The following is an 18,810-nucleotide window of genomic DNA, read 5'->3' on the forward strand; positions in this document are numbered from 1 at the left end:
GTTATATACAGGGTGGGGCAATAACTATGTCCAGTTTGAATATTGCCGTTATTTGTAATAAGATGAAAAAATGTTATATAGAAAACTTACACGGTATAGAACATGCTGTATTATTTCATAGACCCTCACTTTTACATCAACCAATGGTTTTGTAACATTGTTTATGTTGTGGCAATACATCGCGTATAGCTAGAAATGTAAACATCTCATCAGCTCGTAATGTAAACATCTCACCAGTTCGTAACATTAACATGAATCGGTCAGTCAGTCTCTGTCGATTGTTAAGTCAAGCAGCTGCGTGATCATCAAAATGAAGTTTTTTTTCGAAGAGCAAGTGGATATGATCCTCATTTATGGAGAAATGCGACAAAATTCGATAAGAGCTCAATCCTTGTATGCTGAACGATATCCAAACCGGACACATCCTTCGCACCGAACATTTGGAAGATTGTGCAAAAAATTGAAAGAAACCGGAAATTTGCTGCACCGGACCTTTCAAAAATGCTGTTTATCAAGAAGTACCCACTACACCAGAAAATATGAAACAATGGATATTTGCAGCATGTGCTAGAATAAGTTCAGAAACGATAAGACATGCACGTGATGCAGGGATACGAAGATTGCAACTTTGCATTGACGCAAACAGTCATCAATTCGAAAATAGATCAACTCAAAAAAATGAAAATCAATTCAAAAAATAGAGTTGACCTTGAAATCTCCTCTATGCCTCCACCCACGCAGAAAATGTTTGTGTCACAATATGTCCCCCTCTATACCATGTAAGTTTTCCATATAACATTTTTTCATATTATTACAAATAACAGCAATATTCAGACTGGACATAGTTATTGCCCCACCCTGTATAGGCTCAATGCCATAATGTAGTGGGTCGTTGAATTCGTCTTAACATCAGCTATAACATTATGAAATCAAAAATATATCTGAACAGTTAAAAAATTTCATTGATCCTCGCTTTTTATAAAAAAAAATTTTTTCCGAAATTTGTAGACATCTGAATACTGTTAATCTTTTGTTCGAACCTTTTTTTCCTCAGATTATCGGAAACCCTTGAAAAATCGTGGCGATTGTGGAGTACGTGCACCGAAAAGCTGGGAAAAGTATTTTTACACGTAAATTATGTTAAAATGATGTAAATTATTATTTTAATACAGAATATGTACATCATGAAATGTTTTAATAAGTAGATATGTGTTTTAAGAATATTTTTAAATTATTACCATTAATTACAGCGTATAGGCGTACGTAAAACACTTCTAAATGCTAATACTTTTTTAAAGCATGTAAAAATCACTCATAAATGTACGATATGTTATAGCATGATTGGAAAGGCAATACAAGTCATAGAATCTCTTGACTTTTGATTAAGTTTGGAGATTCATAAACTTACAAATGAATAAAAAAAATGTAGTACATTGTTCTCCACACATTCAACAAGTTCGAGCAATAAAAAAATTACAGTTTACGTTAAATTTTTGAAATTGACTTTTTTCCGGCTTCTCGCATCAAATACCCCACTGTGCGTCGAGAAGCTTGGATTCCCTGAAAACGGGGGAAGTGAAAAAACACACAGGCATGAAACTTCATTCTTCTTGAGTACACATTATTTATACTCCGATTTATTGTGTCTTTTAAGTCGTATATTGTTACTCTTGCGCATGTGTTTGGTCTCTTACAAATTTATTCTAACATTCACGGAACTCAATGCGATTGAAATTTCTTACGAATCCTAATTCTTACTACCGTTTCTTTTCCTTCAATTAAGCTAAAACTTAAACGAACCTATTGCGTCTTGGCGCATTCGCGAAATGCTTCGACTACGTGAACCGTTTCAATAATTTATGAATATAACGCTGCGATTAACATTGACAAAGGACTAGAAAGTTTACCAATTCGTCAGAAAAGTGATTTTCAAACTCGACAATGGATTTTAGCAGATCCTCAACACGTAACGGCAAGGGGATACAAGGCTAAACAAATTCTGAATACCGGTCAGCTGACCTCGTACAACTCTTTCGTCTCGATCCTGTACTCATTGACGAAGCAGCACCTAATTAGAATTACATTTTCGGTAGAGTATAATCGTTTATTTTCGCGTTACAAACGCCATTGGGCGATGTTGCTCTTCTTGATGTTCGCCTGTATCGACACGTCGATGAGATTATTTCCGAGGAAGAAATCGGTCGCTACTACGTTCGTTTCTTTCCACCATTCCTCCTGGAACTTCAATGTAAGATTCCTGTTCACGGAATCGGCCATTTGCCGCAGCCCGCCGGATAGATTGAAGATTATGTCTAGGGGATCGGGCGTCAACTCCGCCATCACCGCCCATAATGGGTTTTGACTGTTTCGGAACCTCTTCGGTCCCATAATAACCTCGTCCAAATACTTGAAGAGACCCTCCACCGTCTGCTGATTGCCCCAAGCTTGATACATTGTCGGCCACAACCAGTCGTGCTCTGTTGCAACATTAAATCAACTCGCAATACGTTCAAATTAAAAAGAAAAAGGAAAGAAACTGATTGACTGTTCGGCAGTGTTTTGTTAATTGTCAAGACGATACTCTAGAACTGTAAAAGTGCAAGAGAATGTTTCCATTCAAATGACTATGAAACTGTGCGAGAAGGACTTGTTTCTAATATTTGATTACGCTTGGAACTCGCTTGCATGCACTGCAACAACGCCATAAACGTTAGCGACTTGTAAGGCCTTCTATAGTAGTTGGGTCAGTTTCAAAGTCTGTACTACTTTAAAGGTAACCTACTAACCGAGTAATTTATCGATCACAATTGTCTCAACACTCGTCTGAACATATTAGGTTGGTGTACACGGAGTTTCCGATTTTAGAATGCAAGTGTAACGATGCTATTCGATCCAGAAATATCACTATAGTCTACAGGTTTACCACATACAATTTTAAGGTACAAAGTCGATTTTTGAGGTCCTGCCTCCAGTTTTTATTTAGATATTTAATTTTAACTTTAAATCATTTCAATGCTGATCGATGTCACTGGAAGCGAATGGAAATTGTTCTGCGCCACGCACAAGCGAAATGTATCTGTTATAAATAAAAGGATAAAAGACGACAAATCACTGGAGAAGATAACTATGAACGATGAATTAACTTCGCCACCCCAGTTATCGGGTTACGCCAGTGTAAAAATAGTATCGAAACATGTAACACGAGCACCTAGCGGCGGATTGAATTGACGCGCGTAAGGATTAAATTGAATAGTAGCAGGTAATAAATTTACCATTCACGGTGTGCTTATCGCCGTAACAAATAATCAAGCGTTTCCCTCCGGCCCAAATATCGTTCAAGGTCGGACCAAGACCTTCGACCCCCCTATCAGGCTTGAGAATCAGTCCTCCGAATTCTCGCCGGAGGATCGTGGCCAATCGGCGATGTCTGCTCGATCTGTCCTCGAATCCCACCGGAAATCTGCGTGGAAAGTCACCCCGTATTGAATCGCATCGTTAAATTATATCACGTCCCCGCGATAACAATCGTGTCGGTTGCAATCACACCAATTTCGAGCCACTTTCTTTCATTTCGCTTAAACAGAATGTATCTTTACACGTCCATTGACGTAATATCGAGGGCCAACGATTTTATTATTATCCAATAACTCGCTCGAAATTGATTCCAATTATTTCTACGCGGTTCGACACGCTCTTCTGACAATATTAAAAAATTGACATAACGTTATGATATAACTTTATGATACTCTGGGTATCACCATTTGATCGTTCCCTAATCTAGAATAAAGTATCTCTTTATACTTATCCCTTTGAAATGTTAAAATTATTAAAATTACCGCTGGTCATGATAATTTGAAGCAATAACTTAACAAGCTACTGGATAATTTCGTTCAACTGTTGTGTGGTTCGTGAAGATGTACGTGTGAATTTTTGAAACTTCTTACTTATCTATGTAACAGATGAAGAAGTCATTAACGAGATTACTGAATTATTATGCTAGTAGGTTCAGTCAAGTTACCTGTGAAAGTCCATGATAACGACCTCTCCTCTCGCAACGTTCAAGAAGTTCCTCACATCTCTGATGATGGAGGATAAGGGAGTAATCCGAATGACGTCGTGATTGATCCAAAATCTGCTTATGTTGCTGCCTTCTTCGACGGCGTAGTAGTAGCCCACCCTGATGTCCAGGTACCTTATACCGTGCACTAATTGCGTCCACACGTCGCGATCTTGCGTTAACAAGTATCGTTGGAAGGCGTCCTTTCGTGTCAGGTCGCCGTGCTTATAGCAGCCTGAATTGTGTGTTCCGGGAATCATTAAGCTTCCTATTGGCAGTCTTCCTAGTTGCCTCCTGAGGGGGACAAAAATATATTTCGAATAAAAGGAAGTTCCATATAACATCTAGGATTTAAAAAGAAAATTAAATGTTAAAAGTCGACTAAAAGTACAAAAAAGATACATTACATGTACATTTACTTTTCCTACTTTCATACACATTTTTGGGGCACCCTGTATGCAAGACCATTTAAATGTCTGTCTATTGCCGTCTGTTTCTACTTGCATAACTGTACTGTGGCAATCTTGCTGCGTCTACTGTACTCATATTGTTTCAACTTTTTCTGACTCAGTTAACAGAATTTTGAAATCAAGGACATATTTGCACAAATATACTGCAAAATGCTGCATCTTTTATGCATAAGAGACAATGACGTTTGGTATGCATAGAATAGAAGTTCTGTTGTGCTACGCGGGATGGCGCAGGATTATTTTTTTCGCCAAACTGCGCCAGTATATGTTAGTAATAAAAGTAAAGAGAAATATAACACGCAGTGTCAGAAACGATTTTTCAATCTATCGCCATGGAGTGTCTTACTGAACCAATTCAATCGTAAACATAGCGAATTCTTTGTAATTTCTGTCACACAATAATATTTGCACAGTAGAGTCTTTATTTTAAAGTCAGTAGGTAGCTAGCCTACAGCTACATACCTCAAGCAGTAAAACATAACTTGTGCAAACAGAATAGATAAACATCGTCGTTCGGTTCCACCGCTGTGTCAACAGAATAACATTGTCATTTCATATTTTCTTTATAGTTTCTTTAGCGGGGTATTTGTTAGACAGTGTTTGCACGAAATCTCTTGTTACTTTTATTCGTCGAACATGACTGCACCGTTTCGAGGAAAAATTTTCGTATACCACTAGCAATAAACCGAAGCTCGACCAAAAATTTTATTCTGTGCAAGAAAAATTGAAAATATTTGTGAATTTACGTAATATTTGTCTTTCTCCAATCTAAATAAAAATACTATCGCTATTGCAACTATTCAGCCGCGGAGTACGGAGGTTGCCACAGTGCAATTGCTCTTGAATTGCTAAATTCTGTATTGGGACCAACACGCAGCGGCCCCAACGAAGTGCAAGGGGTTAACCCTCCTTAAAAAGTTAATAGTTGAGGCTGTAAACGGTCCTAAGCATCGCCAATTAGTTACACAAGTTAAAAGCGAAGGTTACGAGAGTTACAACGGTTGAAAGTGAAGGATAAGTGAATTAGAAAGTGAGATCGTGACCTTAAGTCGTACATCCACGTCGGCCAGATCTGCAAGCAGGAACTGGTGAGGAAGGACCCTTCTTTGTAAAGAACAGCATGATATTTCATGCAATGGGTTCCGGGAAGCGCCGCGCCACTTTGGGTGTCCCATCCACCCGGAAGGGGCGGTCGTCCGACCGTGATGTTGGTTCGATAATAGCCCCGGGGGTATTGCAGCGAAGTCAAAGTCAACTTGGGCTTGATCGTTTTATCTGAAAGCACAACGACGATGGTTGCGTCGACCGGTATCGACCAATCCCGGCCCGATCGAGCCCTAAACTTCGTTCCTCGACAGGTCCCGAGACGTGAATTCAAGAAAAACGCTAGCCAAGGTGGAAACGGGGATAAATTGATAGCGTACGTCTGCTCGGATATTCCGTTGCACATCTTTTTCTTTTTCTTTTTTTCAAACGGATCAATAAGTCGAAGCGTTTCGCGCGATTTCAGCAAATTCCAGATTTCACGGGAACCGTCCGTTCCGAGATGGAAAATTCGATGCGTTCGATTTTGAATTCGACACGAGAAAAACCGGTTCGGAGGAGAGGAGTCGTCTTAATCCCCGAATTACGATGTTCAAGAGAAGCAAACAAAACTTATTACTATGTGCTGGGTCAGCAGTGAACACCTTGATGGTATCCGGGTATCCTGTACACGATGGACAATCAAGATCCCAATTTACTTCCAGCTCTGCATCCACCACTTTGTCACTGGCAGCGATCGGTCTCCACAACGAGGAGACTGTCAGCCATACTTTTCCGCATTGCGCTGCCAATGCTGGAATCAGAAATATCGCCTCTCGTCAGACTAATCTTCCCATAGACAATGAAACAGAAATTTCGCAAATATTGCGTCACAGATTGTACTTATATTCCACTGCCAATTATACAGAGAGGCTTAATTTACTCGAAGCTTGGAATTTTAATTTAAAAGTACTAAAGAATATATCGTATCTTTAACATACGAGAATATGTCGTGCGCAGAACTCGCAGAACTGTAAATTCGAAAGTAAAAAAATATTACTCTCAAGAGACAGATAATTTGAGTTATTCTAAGGCTAACAGCATATGGCTCGAAACGTTCGCAGTGGAAATATTGAATCCCTCCGTGATAAAAGGGTTAAAAGGTTTTGTAAAAGCTGAAAAGCTGTGGCTACAAGTGCGTCGAGGAAAAATACGCTCACCGATGTCACAGAACAGGTAGAGGAACAATAACGTCGTTCCCTTCAACATCATCGAAGACTGTTACTTTATGGGTTTCCTTTGGACAGGGCTCCGATATCCGTCGTCGCAAATTGATGTACACCTGCGTCTGCAAGCAAAAATTTTCTGTATATTAGAACAAACACAAAGCGGAACAAAATCGATCGTCGATCAAACTATTTTCATTCGCGATCAATTGCGTACGATACTTCAACCCTTTCTCACCGATAGTCACCGTAATTTCTGAAAGAAATTGTTCGCACATTACTTACCAAACTAATCCTTCTAATATCTCAAAAACTCTCAAGCCGTTTGGCGCAAAATTCAAAAAGTTACTCATTGACAGAGTTTGTCGAATACTTTCCACCCACTGTACATTAATTTCCCCAGAAGTTGCGATCGTTAACCAGATAATTCCTTGACGATTTCGACTGATATTTTCCCTGGCTATCGGCAAATTCTAGAAAGCGGGCAACGACGCACGGAAACACATCGCACCTAATAATCTGACCTGCTGCAATCGGTTTTCAAATATTCCTCAGAGTCGGCACGAGGTACCGCGCCACTAAAAATTGCTGTGTGATTATCCAAGATATTTTTTACACTATTAAATTTGTTAGTATTCAATAAATTACTAAACACTTCAGTATCGTACGAGTAAATTGCACCATTTTCGTATGCCCAACATGAACAAAAATTATATATAAAAGGGAAATATTCTAGGTCGGAAGGAATGTTTCGTTTTGGAGTTGAAATGGCTTCGAGTGCAAAGGGTTAAGTTACTATCCGAGGCTACAGAGTCTACTAACCGCAATAACGTCACTTGGTTCGCCGGAAACTCGAAAGTGTTCGAGCGAGCCGACGGCCTGACGGCGTGGTTGCTCGCGCGCGTCCGCGGCGAGTGTCTTGGTATCCAGCTAGCCGATCGCCAGGAGTCCTTCGAGTCCTGGATCCCGTTGGTCGACGGCCGATCGAGCATTCAGTCCCGCTTGGTTGCCGGTTCACAGAAGCGTTCAGCGCTTCTCGTTCCCTCTATCACTTCCTCGATCGCGAGTTGGCTTCACGACGATCGGCGTCCGTCCGGTCCGTAGGACATGGCTCGTGTCCGCGGGACAGCCTAGTGAATCGGTCGCAGGAGAGGAACGGTATAGTCGGACTCAGAATTCGCGACGGCGACGACGACGATGACGACGACGACGACGGATGGGGGATCGATCGCGTTGTCCTGGCCAAGCCGATCCAGCCAGCGACTGAACGATGGACAGCCGAACGAACGAACGGTAACCGGACCAGTTTAATATAGAACCCGCTCGCTTATGGGACATTCAAGCACATTGTGCCATCATCCTTCCATCACTTCCTCGGACACGTCAATTGCTCGATGGGGACCACACCGCGCTGTCCTCCTCTCGCCTCCGATCATACGCGCGCGTTCTTCTCCGTCCGGCTTTCGGTCCATCCTATAGACTGCGTCCACCACCGGGGGTCAGACCCGGCCTGACCCGCCGGCATTAAACACTATTTCCTGCGTATGCCGTGGAATATATAGTTTCGAGACAACGACGACGTCGGCCCGGGGAGAAAGAGAGGGAGAGAGAGAGAGAGAGCCCAGGGGTCCGGGAGAGAGACAGAGAGAGGGAGGAAGGGTCGAGTGATCAGTGTATACGCGCACGACGGATCACCAGGGGTTGGGGGACGGATTCTGATTCTACATTGAATTATCACCCTCGTTCGTGGGTCAACGGAGGACGGGGGGCCCGAGCGAGAGTTAACAGGATGATGATTACGTACAGGTGCAGCCAACGAGGCGACTCGATTTATCGTTACGCCGCGCGGCTCGATGCTGTTTACCCAGCGACTTCGACGATCATGATCGATGGCCGCCGGTTCCGAGAAGCTGAGTTCTTTCGTCGCCTGACCGTGGACGCAACGACCCACGGGAATCGCTGCCCTCGTGAGTCTCTTTCGATCATTCTTCCGGTACCGTTCCACGTTGTCGCGCCCTGCCGACGAATCTATTGTCTTCTCGGATTACTTGTCGCTCCGGCAGCAGTAACAGATTTCTAGGAGTTTGTAAGGGTCAGCGTGTAATTGACTGACCTCTAAAAAATTGTATACTCACCCTTCGCTTAGTCTAGCCTACAGATCATTTGGAAACCACCATGGAACTTTCATTTTTAAAACTGCAACGCTTAGCGTAACGAGAAGAAAATTCTTCGAATCGTTTTTCCTCATTATTAGTATTTCTATGCATAAAATAAAATATTCTAAGGCTACCGTGAAGCCTTCTATGAAAATAAAATCTGAAAATTGATTACAAATTGTTGTCGCTGCAAGGATTACCGCCCGCTGAGGAGTAGAATAATCAAAGAAGTTGGAAAGTAGAGTCGAGTAGACTGCCGTAGTTTGTTTAATACAACAGATATACAATTTATTTACAGTTTCACGCGTGTACAAAGTAACAATGTTGTTCTCGATATAATTTTTCATTTTAAAAAATAAATTAAACTCTTTGAGCCCAGGCTGAAGTCCTGTTGCCCGTTCGCGTGAACTTCCCTTCTGTCGCGTTAAATAAATAATTATTAGTCCCACTATATTACACTGTACGATACAATAGATATACAAGGACGCGTCGTGTCGGCGTCCGGCATTCGTTTAAACCTACATTAATTACTCTTGCCGCGTTACTCTCTATTCAACGTTTATAGTACACAGAAGGACGTTAATACGATTTGATTCGTTGAGGTAGATAATTTAATCAGTCTATGAAGCTGCTTTGTCGGTCGGTTTGCTTGTTAACGGCATCAATTCGCAAATCTCTGGTCCGGCATTCTATTGAATCAGGCTCGAACGTTTTCACTCGATTCGGCCCGTTCAGGCTCGCGGACGGTCGAGTATTTCGCGCAAACCAGCTAGTGTTAATACTGAACGTTTAAAGTCAAAGCCGCTTAAGTATCATACTGCCAAACTGATTGTTGATCGAATGTCGAAGCCGGCGTTCGAGTTCACAATTGATTCGTTGCTTGTCGTCCGCGTTCGCCTCGATCAAACGTTACAGAAATCCGTTCAATATTACTTTATCCGCCGTGATACTTCCGCCGTAATAACATCGTGTTAATTGTATCCTCGTGTCCCTTAATCCTCGCAACTGAGCCACTCTCGAAAGAATTTCGATACGTCGCAGAGCCGGCCAGCGTTCTCGATTGTCCGAGCTGTGACGATGCTGTTCGATCGTTTAATAATACTCGGCAAGCTAAAACGTGCGTCCAAACGCTCGTGGTTCGACCAGGTACAACTATAGAAGCGATTGATTTGGTAAAACGTTCGAGCCTCGTGGCTGATCAGCGATCGACGTCGAACGCATACACGGACTAATCGTAGCGACACGGTTACATGCTCGTTTAATTTGCCTACGGACTATCAAATAAATTAACATACTCGGCCACTCGCGAGGGCAAACCGAAATATACATTTAGCGCGCGCATGGGTGTTCGCGTATCGGCACCTCGGCCACGTTAGGTTCTTCGCGCGACTATAGTCCGTCGGAGGAGGACCGAATCGCAGTTCTTCCGACAAAGGTCCCGAGTACTGCGTACACTCTAATAAATTATGTACATTCGATTTGGTAGATCTCTGTCCAAAACGTCGAAAGTCTGCTCCCTAACAGAACGGAAAACACTGATCACTTCATCTCCTACTTGTACTCAGTTTCTTTGGGTAACCTGCAAAGTTCATTTCCATCGAAGAATTCATGACCAGATGATTAATCCTATCGAAGTCCTGTGCGTCTCGACTTCGACAATCGTTTTGAATCTTGAACAGCGTTCCGGAAGAACGGCGAAAGATTCAAAAATGTCGGGAATACCTTGAAGATCCGATTAATGGTTCTCTTTGTTTTCTGAGGCTCGGTCCGATACACAGGATCCGCCCGAACAGGTTAATTAGCCCGTTGCGTCAGGAGATTCAGCAGTTCGTTGTGGTCCATGCTGTTCAGTGTTTGTATGTCGATGCCCAGAGCGTTCGCCACGCTCTTCATGTCCAATCCGAAGCTCTTCAGCAGCTCGATGAAGTCCATCTCCTCCCCGGTGAACGGGTTGTGGAGTTTCGGGCAGCTGTGATTACACTGCGGCCAAGTGCAACGTTCGATTAGCCGGAAGTGGCAGCCCTGGACGCACTTCCGTTTGCCAGATGGTATCACCGAGCGCTGAGGCCTGGTGCCGTTGAACATGCCCGTGTGGTTGTTGTTGTTGCTCTGCTTGTTACCCTTTCGGCGACCTGTCGGTCCGACAAATTTGATACAATTCAGTAATTACGATCGTCTGTGCAACGTCAATAGCATTATACTAAATTATCGAGGAGATGTATTCCATCAACATGTTCGCACCGAGTCGTTTCTGACGTTGCTGTCGAACGCGTGTGTGATTGGAACTTTTTAATCAATTAATATGTCTAACTAATCTTTCGTCCACAGAATTTGAAGCGATAACTTTTGCCAACTTCGACTATAGGAAAATCGTAAATAGTGTACACTGTTAGAAGCGTCTCGGATTCGCGATAAAAATGCTAATAGAGTGGAAATTAAATCCCAGGGGAACGCCTCAAGAACAATCTATTCTCTTCTTGCTTAACCTAATTGCTTCAGTCTCATCGATATCATTCCCTCCTCCAGTTCGGTCCGCCGATAAGGATAAATGTCACCGTTTTAATTAGGATCGGAGGCTACGGCTCGAATAATCCCGGGGAAACCGGCTCGACTTTATTTCGACACTTAATCGCGCCTCCATTTGTTTTTAATACAATTACTCACGGATCCGTACCTGCAGCCTTTCTCCGCTCGTGTCTCTCTTTCTTCGTTCTCGGCTCCTTGTTCCTGTCCCTCCGTCTGCCTTTGTGCTTCCGTCTCTTCCTCCTTTTGTTTTCCCGTTCCTGCGCCGAGACGGCCGGCAATTTCACCTCGTCCGGCTTGGTAATGACCGTGGACGCGACTTTCTGCAGCTCCGACGCGGAATCAGTTTTCCCGGCTCTTCCGAGTTCGGGCGAAGTTCCGTTTCCCTTCGTCAGCCCGGAACGCAACAGTTTCCGCAGAGACTTCGCGCACGGCTGGTTCGTCTCAATTGGCGAATGAGTGCTGAAATTAGCACGGACCTGGCCGTCAGAATCGCAAAAATGGGCGACGGAAATTTGTCTAATTTTCCCCGTGAAAATATAAGCTAGCAAAATACGGGTACTGATCCTCGCTAAACGTATTCTCTCCAAATTATTATGATTACAGGAACAATTATTTGCCCGTAAGAATCACAATTTTTCATTGTACCCCGTGAGAAAATATTCGTTCTGAATCTTGAGTACGAAAGAATTATTTAACGTCCAGGTTTACAAAGCAGTCTACCACTAATTGAACCTTCGACGGAGTTCAACGGTCTAACAGCGAGCCTATTGTTTCGTGAAAAATAGGGGGAAGGTAAGTCCCGAATTCTTATCTACGTCTACGGCACAAAGGGGGCAGCCCTTTGCCAGAAGATCGAGCGATCTGCTTTCTACGACAAAGGGATCACTTTCACGGTGTCTGGTACTCACTCGTTACGGTGATTTCCGATTGGCATTTGTTCCCAACAATGCAGCGCCTGTGCCAAGGAAACTTCGTCTATTTTAACCAACTGCCAATCCCTCTTCGTCAGGACGCTGTGACTAATGCAGCTCGGGGCAAAGACCGCGGTAACGTTTTCGAAGGTCTGCCGCAGGCTGTCGCCCATCTTATGTATGTAATCCCATTGCTGCTTCGTCACCGGTGCACCCACGTTGTCGGCCGACATCTGCGCCTCGTCGAACAGCCATTGAAAAACGAACAGGGGCGCTATGATTTTCCGGGAAGCAAATGTTTCCGTTAGTAGTCCCATTTTCGCGAATCTAGCGGAGCAATTCGAACGCGCGGCGCCATTGCAAAAGGGCTCGATCGATTCGCGAGTCTTCGCTTCACTATAGCGTAACTGCCATGAGGAATGAAAATGGTGTGTTGCCAGCAGGGTTCGAGAGAGTTTTGGAAAGCTTCAACCCTTTTATAACATTATAAATCTAATATTTCTTTTTTTATAAATTGCATTAACTGTAACTCTGAAACACCCTGTACTAAAAATTTTCTCTCGGTTCGCGTTCTACAATGATGCAAAAAGAACTTTTACTTGTTTCTCCCTCCTAAGGGCACAGTGTTTAACCCTTTGCACTCGAAGCTATTTTAACACTGGGTTTACGGAGCACTAAAAATGACTATTTTACATTACTTTATAAAAATAACATGAATGTATCGATCAAAGTTTGTAGCCATTTTTTTTTAGTAATATATACCCAAAGAAATCAATTTGTTAAATAATTGCTCATGGATGCAATTTTTAGAATTTCAATATTCGCAATTTAAAAATATTAGAAGCCGCCATTTTGACGGGTCCCGTAAATCTAGTGTTAACATCAAAACCAAACATTTATTCCAACCTAGAATATTTCCCTTCTATATATTTTTGTTCGTGTTATACGTACGAAAATGGTGCAACTTACTCGTACAATACTGAAGTGATTAGTAATTTATGAAATACAAACAAATTTAATAATGAAAAAAATATTTTGAATAATGATACAGCAATTTTTAGTGGCGCCTTACAGTCGCCATTCGAGTGCTAAGGGTTAATAGTTGGTGGTAATTGTAAAATAATTTTGAGATGTAGAAGAAATTAAAAAGTCTTTTACCAGTGAGGGTCGGATACAGCCTGTACCCGAAGTAACACCTCCACGGTTCGTTTGGGTGCTTCGCGACGCAATTGTGCGGCATTCGAGCTTTCCACAGCTCCATTCCTTTATGAACCACATCAACAGGCGACAAACCATTCGGCGAATAGGGTGCTCTATCCAAGAACCACCCTGAATCCGACACACCTCGTATCGCAATGTGCTTCAACCCTGTACAACCGAGAAATAACATTAGCGACTTGCCACCTGGCAATCACAGAACATTCTCTATCTCGGTTCAAACATGAGCTTGCAACTGAGCTTTCGGTAATTTCTCCACTAATTACAGATGTACACTCGCGCCGGAATGTATCTTGACACCTTTTCAAGCGGAATAACTTTTTTAAAATCGGTCCAAATGACTTGAATCTTTTTTAGATGTTAGACCGACTAGTTTGCCAGAGAATGACTAAACAAGTGTTTTTTTTTAGATTGCAATTGGTTGGAATGATAAATAAATTGAAAAATTATGTTTTTTCAACTTCTTCGTCTGATCTTATGACGGTAATTTAAAAAATGCGTTTTGTAGATTTCGATAACTTATATGCATACTGAACATTTCATAAAAATCGGTCAATGTTGCAATGAGCTACATACGTTTCAAGATGATCACATAAAGGCGAAATTCCCTGGCAAGGTCGAAAATCTGCGACTTTCACCCTTAAACTCTCATCTTGAAACCAACAAGTAAGTTACCGAAATCAACAAAACACATTTTTTAAATTATCGTTATAGGGTCAGATAAAAAAGTTGAGAAATCATAATCATAAAAAGGTTCAGGTCATTTGGACCAATTTTAAAAAAGTTATTCCGCTTGAAAAGGTGTCAACATACTTTCCGGCGCGACTATCTACGTCCATATAAAAAAAGTATGCGAGAAGTCTTTAGTCTGGATCAATTTGCAATAAATATGAACCAAATAGAAAGCTCTTTCTTTCTTCAATAATTCGAATAGATTGTATCTAATATCATTCTAGTCTAGTCATCGCAAGTATCTGTTTTAACTAACTCTAGCAAAATTCGTTGAACATTGATCCCTACTTAATTTCCACATTGTAAATTAATCTATAGAAACTCGTGTATGTAAAATATCTACGCTGGTTTTTAAATCTTCGTTCCGTGTTTCCGCAACAATTTTTCGCTAATTATTTCATTCACCATCCGTTTCTTTATTAATTCTTACAAAAGGGATGAACTCTGCACTCATATGATCCCAATGCAATACCCGGGATTAAATTTGTATTATTCCTAATGGAAGCCGATGGTAAACAAACGAAATTGTATCAGATGAATGCACGTTTTATGGAACCCTGCGAGTACCGTGTATTGTACGAGAAATAAAGAAGGGATTCGGATAGCACGCGAGAGGCCGAACGGTTCCGGCAATACTCGTTTAAATGGTGAATGAGTTTACGGGTCGTTGAACGATCAAAGGGAACCTGTCTCACCTAATTCATGGCGAACCAAACTGTGCACGTGATCCAAATTCAACATGACACCGGTTCCACCCGCGCTGCTGCCTGCCAAAAGAAGGGAGCTAGCGTTTTCAAGACCAAGCGGGACGAGATCCCGCACCACTTGCAATACGATCTCGGCCCCCATGAACGAAAACATGTCGTTCGGCGTGGCCCTGGTACCGCTCCAACTGTCGCTCGTACAATAAGGGACGAATCTGGACAAACAAAACAGAAGAAAAAAAGCTTCGTCACAAATGCGTTATCATTCGCTCGTTTCGAGCAATTTTCTAAATCGAACGGTTTCGTCGACCTGATTGAATAGACTTTCCAAGATGGACAATACCTACACGTGATTCGCATTCCACCAAAATGGATTCTCTTCCGGGTTTGCAGAAAGCAGGCCTCCGACTGCAATAAACAACAACGGAGAAATTATAGTTCCTTTTCTCCCCAAAATGAAGTGAACGAGAAGGAGAAACTTTTGTAAAACGAATCGTTGCTAACACCGCTAAATCGACAAACGAGCTTCTGAAACAGTTGAAGACAGGCAGAGCTACTGTTCGAACGACCTAATATTTGTCCAGCAATGCGATACAGTGTTTACTCTATGTATGTCCCAAATGCCTAGGCGATAAAAGTCCCAGAACTATCCCCACTATACCTTACCCCTTTTCTACTTTTGGTATGGATCAAAGAATCCTACTCGATATATGTCTGGGCTAGACCCGTGTTTTGGACATGTATCGAGTAAAGACTGTGCGAAACTGGACTTTGTCGTTGCGCAGCACCGAACAGAGGGCAAACGCGGGTTCTCCGAAGTAGGCTGAACGTCGCGAACCGGAACAATACGCCTTGGCGTGTCGCCAACGTTGCAGCGTGCCGCCGTGCGGGGGAAAAAAGGATTGCGGAACACGGTGTTCCAGGGAAACGTTAGAAAGTGTCAGCGCCGGCGAACGCGGGCGTCTCGGGAGCGGAAAAGGTCGCTCACCGTCGCGTGTCTCAGGCCACTGCGTCGATGTCATCAGGTGTCTGAGCCGTAGCCACCTGTTCCTGCAGCTCTTGTGATCGTAACAGTACCAGCCACCTTCCAAGAAAATGATCCACCTCTTCGAGCCGTGCGACTTTCGCAGGTAAAATCCCGCCTGGGATCCGTCGTTGCAAGTGATCGACCTGTTGCTCAGATAGACTCTCTTCAGGCCTCTCTGCTCCTCCAGCCCGTACTTCTCCAGGATCTTGATCAGCTTCTGTATCGTGTTGCTCTGGATCACCGGCGAGCCTGAAGACACCGAGACCGTGTTCGTCGGCTTCGTCTCCGCCGCTACCGTGAGTATCAGAGCCATCAGCCACACCGAGACCTACGGAGAACAAAAGAAATGTGTAAAATTGAGAGACAGAGGTTGAAGACCCTGTTTGCAATCATTGGATCCAGTTGGACGAAAAATTTGATTCTCGAAGCGTTCCAAACAACGGTGCAGGCATTTCTACGCGGATATTATACTAGCGAAATTCGAATCGGCCTTAATTGTTCATCGCAGGAGAATCGCTTTTAAAATCGCCTCGTAACGTAACGGGGACGAGAGCGCGGCATAAATTTCGCAGCAGATGGTCGGCGGCGGATGTTTACATAATTCAGCAAGTTGCATCGCGGCGGCTCGTAACTTCTCGAAATTCGAGAGAAAAAAAAAACTCCAATTTCGGACTCGCGCGCTCCGGATCGAATCAACGAGAGTCTCGGCGATTCTCCGTTCGGCCGGAGTTACGAACTGGAAACGCGGGCTGAGAACGTTAATCATCGCGCAGTCTATGATAATGAGCTGACGAGTTACCGCGGCTGAATGGGTAGAAATTGCAAGTGAAGGAGATAAGCTCTTCGCCGTTGATACTCCGCGTAGGTCGAGAATGACCGGGCTATTACTCGACTTGTTGGATAAATACATCCCGGGATGGAATATTGTTTATCGCGCGGGTAATGCTGTTAAACTGGATAGCCCTCGGGCGTGTTATAAACGAACTATGAAGCACTTTCCGGCTGAATCTATTTATGAAAATCTGCTCGAGGATAAGCTGTCCTTCTATCCACCGTTCCGTAAACGATTGTTGAAACTTTCGCGATGTTAACGTTATTAAGAGAACTTCTGACAACCAATCTTCGCCAACCGTCGGGCCCTTATTCTCGGGAAACTTTGCTATGTTAAACAAGTATTTTATAGAGATAAAACTTCTTCTATGTGCACATGTGTATACACACAGTTGTTTCAGAGTATATTCGCAAATCTGTTAATATATCAAAATATTCCTGTTTTCCTTGTCCCTGACTTGACGTGAAAGCGACACAACCAGATGTTGAAACATTCGTCCAATAAAAATCAAAATTGTACGGAAAATTACCGAGGGTTAATTTCGCAAAATTTCCTAGACGATTGTAGAAAGCGATAACGACAACACCGACGCGATGCTGGAGGAGTAGGTCGCGGGAATAATTTAAAAGGACGAAACGGTCCTATCGCTGCTCTCTCCTCCTCGTTCCTCCTTTTCACCGGTCCGTGCCGGTCCGTGTTTCGCCACACAACCTTCCTTCAATCTTCCCCTACCCGTCGCGATCTTCCCTCTCTTCGTCCGATCCTCCGATTCTCTTTCCTCCGTGGCCACCTTTATTGCGACGCAGGCTACTTAGGATTAAATTCCAGCTTCCAGGACGGTAACCGGCGGCGGAAACACCTCGGAAACAGAAGCTCGTTCGACCGGGCAACAAGATGAAAGGCTGCCGCCCAACTGTTGGACGTTGGAAAGGAGAAACGTTGTTGCGACGCAATTATGATCGGGCATAATGGCCCGCCGACATCGGATTGGCTCGGCACCACGTCTCCGGTGACGCCAGCGGCGAGAAACTTATAAGGTATATCCGTCCGACGATTCGATGCACGGTTTGATGGAACTACCTGTAGCCGTTAACGGCCGATACGCGATCCGATCCGATTTTTTACACGTTTTTGCCCGCTCGGAATGGCCACGGTGCGCCGATTTCGAGAAACATCTGCGACACCTCTTCTTATCTATATACATTTTTCTCTCTCTCTCTCGGGAATGTCCTTTTTCTGATCCTAAACTGAAATATGCTTACCAGCCGTGTTTGTATCAATTATTTTACCGACACCCTCTGTCCCAGAAATAACCGGAAAATGACTCTAGTTTAGCGAAAGTAACGGTGCCATCTGTTAGTCGGAAATTGATTTATGAATTGTGAACGTTTTTTACTGACCTGTAAAAATTTCATAACATTTCGTTCAGTAGAAGCCAAGATGCGACGCATTTAATGATAGTAGTTTGTGTACATCGGTCGAGAACACGGCGGTTGGCGATTGTTGCACGATAATGCACCTGCTCATCGTTCACTAATTGTCACTGATTTTTTCACCAAACATCACATTTTTTTGCTTCAACATCCACCGTATTCGCCCGATTTGGCTCCCTGCGACTATTTTCTATTCCCGAAGCTGCGTTTGGCAATGAAAGGAAACCGCTATGCATCAATTGAAGACATTCAACGGTCAACGACGAGTAATCTCAACACCATTCCGATTAGCGATATGAAAAAGTCGTTTGATGCACTTCTTGAACGCGCGAATCACTGAATCCCTGCTAACGGAGAATACTTCGAATAAATAAAATGATTTTTGTCAAGATTTTTTAACTACTTTTGATTCTGTATAGCCATTCCGGTTATTCTTAGGACAGAGGGTGTATTTTACCTTTATTATTATTTCTTCTACGAAATTATCTAGGGTAA

At 43.1% G+C, this 18,810-nt stretch overlaps 2 protein-coding genes across 2 annotated transcripts; both read right to left on the minus strand.

The window, feature by feature from the left end:
* Positions 1–1,604: 1,604 nt before the first annotated feature.
* Positions 1,605–8,196, minus strand: LOC143362071 (PI-PLC X domain-containing protein 1). The gene is made up of 7 exons (XM_076801906.1): positions 7,599–8,196; positions 6,771–6,898; positions 6,191–6,364; positions 5,571–5,802; positions 4,019–4,351; positions 3,273–3,460; positions 1,605–2,477 (listed from the first exon to the last, which is right to left on the minus strand). The coding sequence occupies exons 2-7, from the start codon at positions 6,820–6,822 to the stop codon at positions 2,116–2,118; spliced, it is 1,341 nt and encodes a 446-aa protein (XP_076658021.1). The 5' UTR covers positions 6,823–6,898; positions 7,599–8,196; the 3' UTR covers positions 1,605–2,115.
* Positions 8,197–10,726: 2,530 nt separating this feature from the next.
* On the minus strand, positions 10,727–18,409 carry Notum (palmitoleoyl-protein carboxylesterase notum). Its single transcript, XM_076802246.1, has 8 exons — positions 18,356–18,409; positions 16,012–16,378; positions 15,371–15,431; positions 15,015–15,238; positions 13,528–13,737; positions 12,367–12,643; positions 11,607–11,917; positions 10,727–11,064 (listed from the first exon to the last, which is right to left on the minus strand). Exons 1-8 carry the CDS (start codon positions 18,407–18,409, stop codon positions 10,727–10,729), a joined length of 1,842 nt encoding a protein of 613 aa, XP_076658361.1.
* Between the last annotated feature and the right edge of the window lie 401 nt (positions 18,410–18,810).

This window comes from Halictus rubicundus, chromosome 16 (genome assembly GCF_050948215.1).
Source record: "Halictus rubicundus isolate RS-2024b chromosome 16, iyHalRubi1_principal, whole genome shotgun sequence".
NCBI lineage: Eukaryota > Metazoa > Arthropoda > Insecta > Hymenoptera > Halictidae > Halictus > Halictus rubicundus.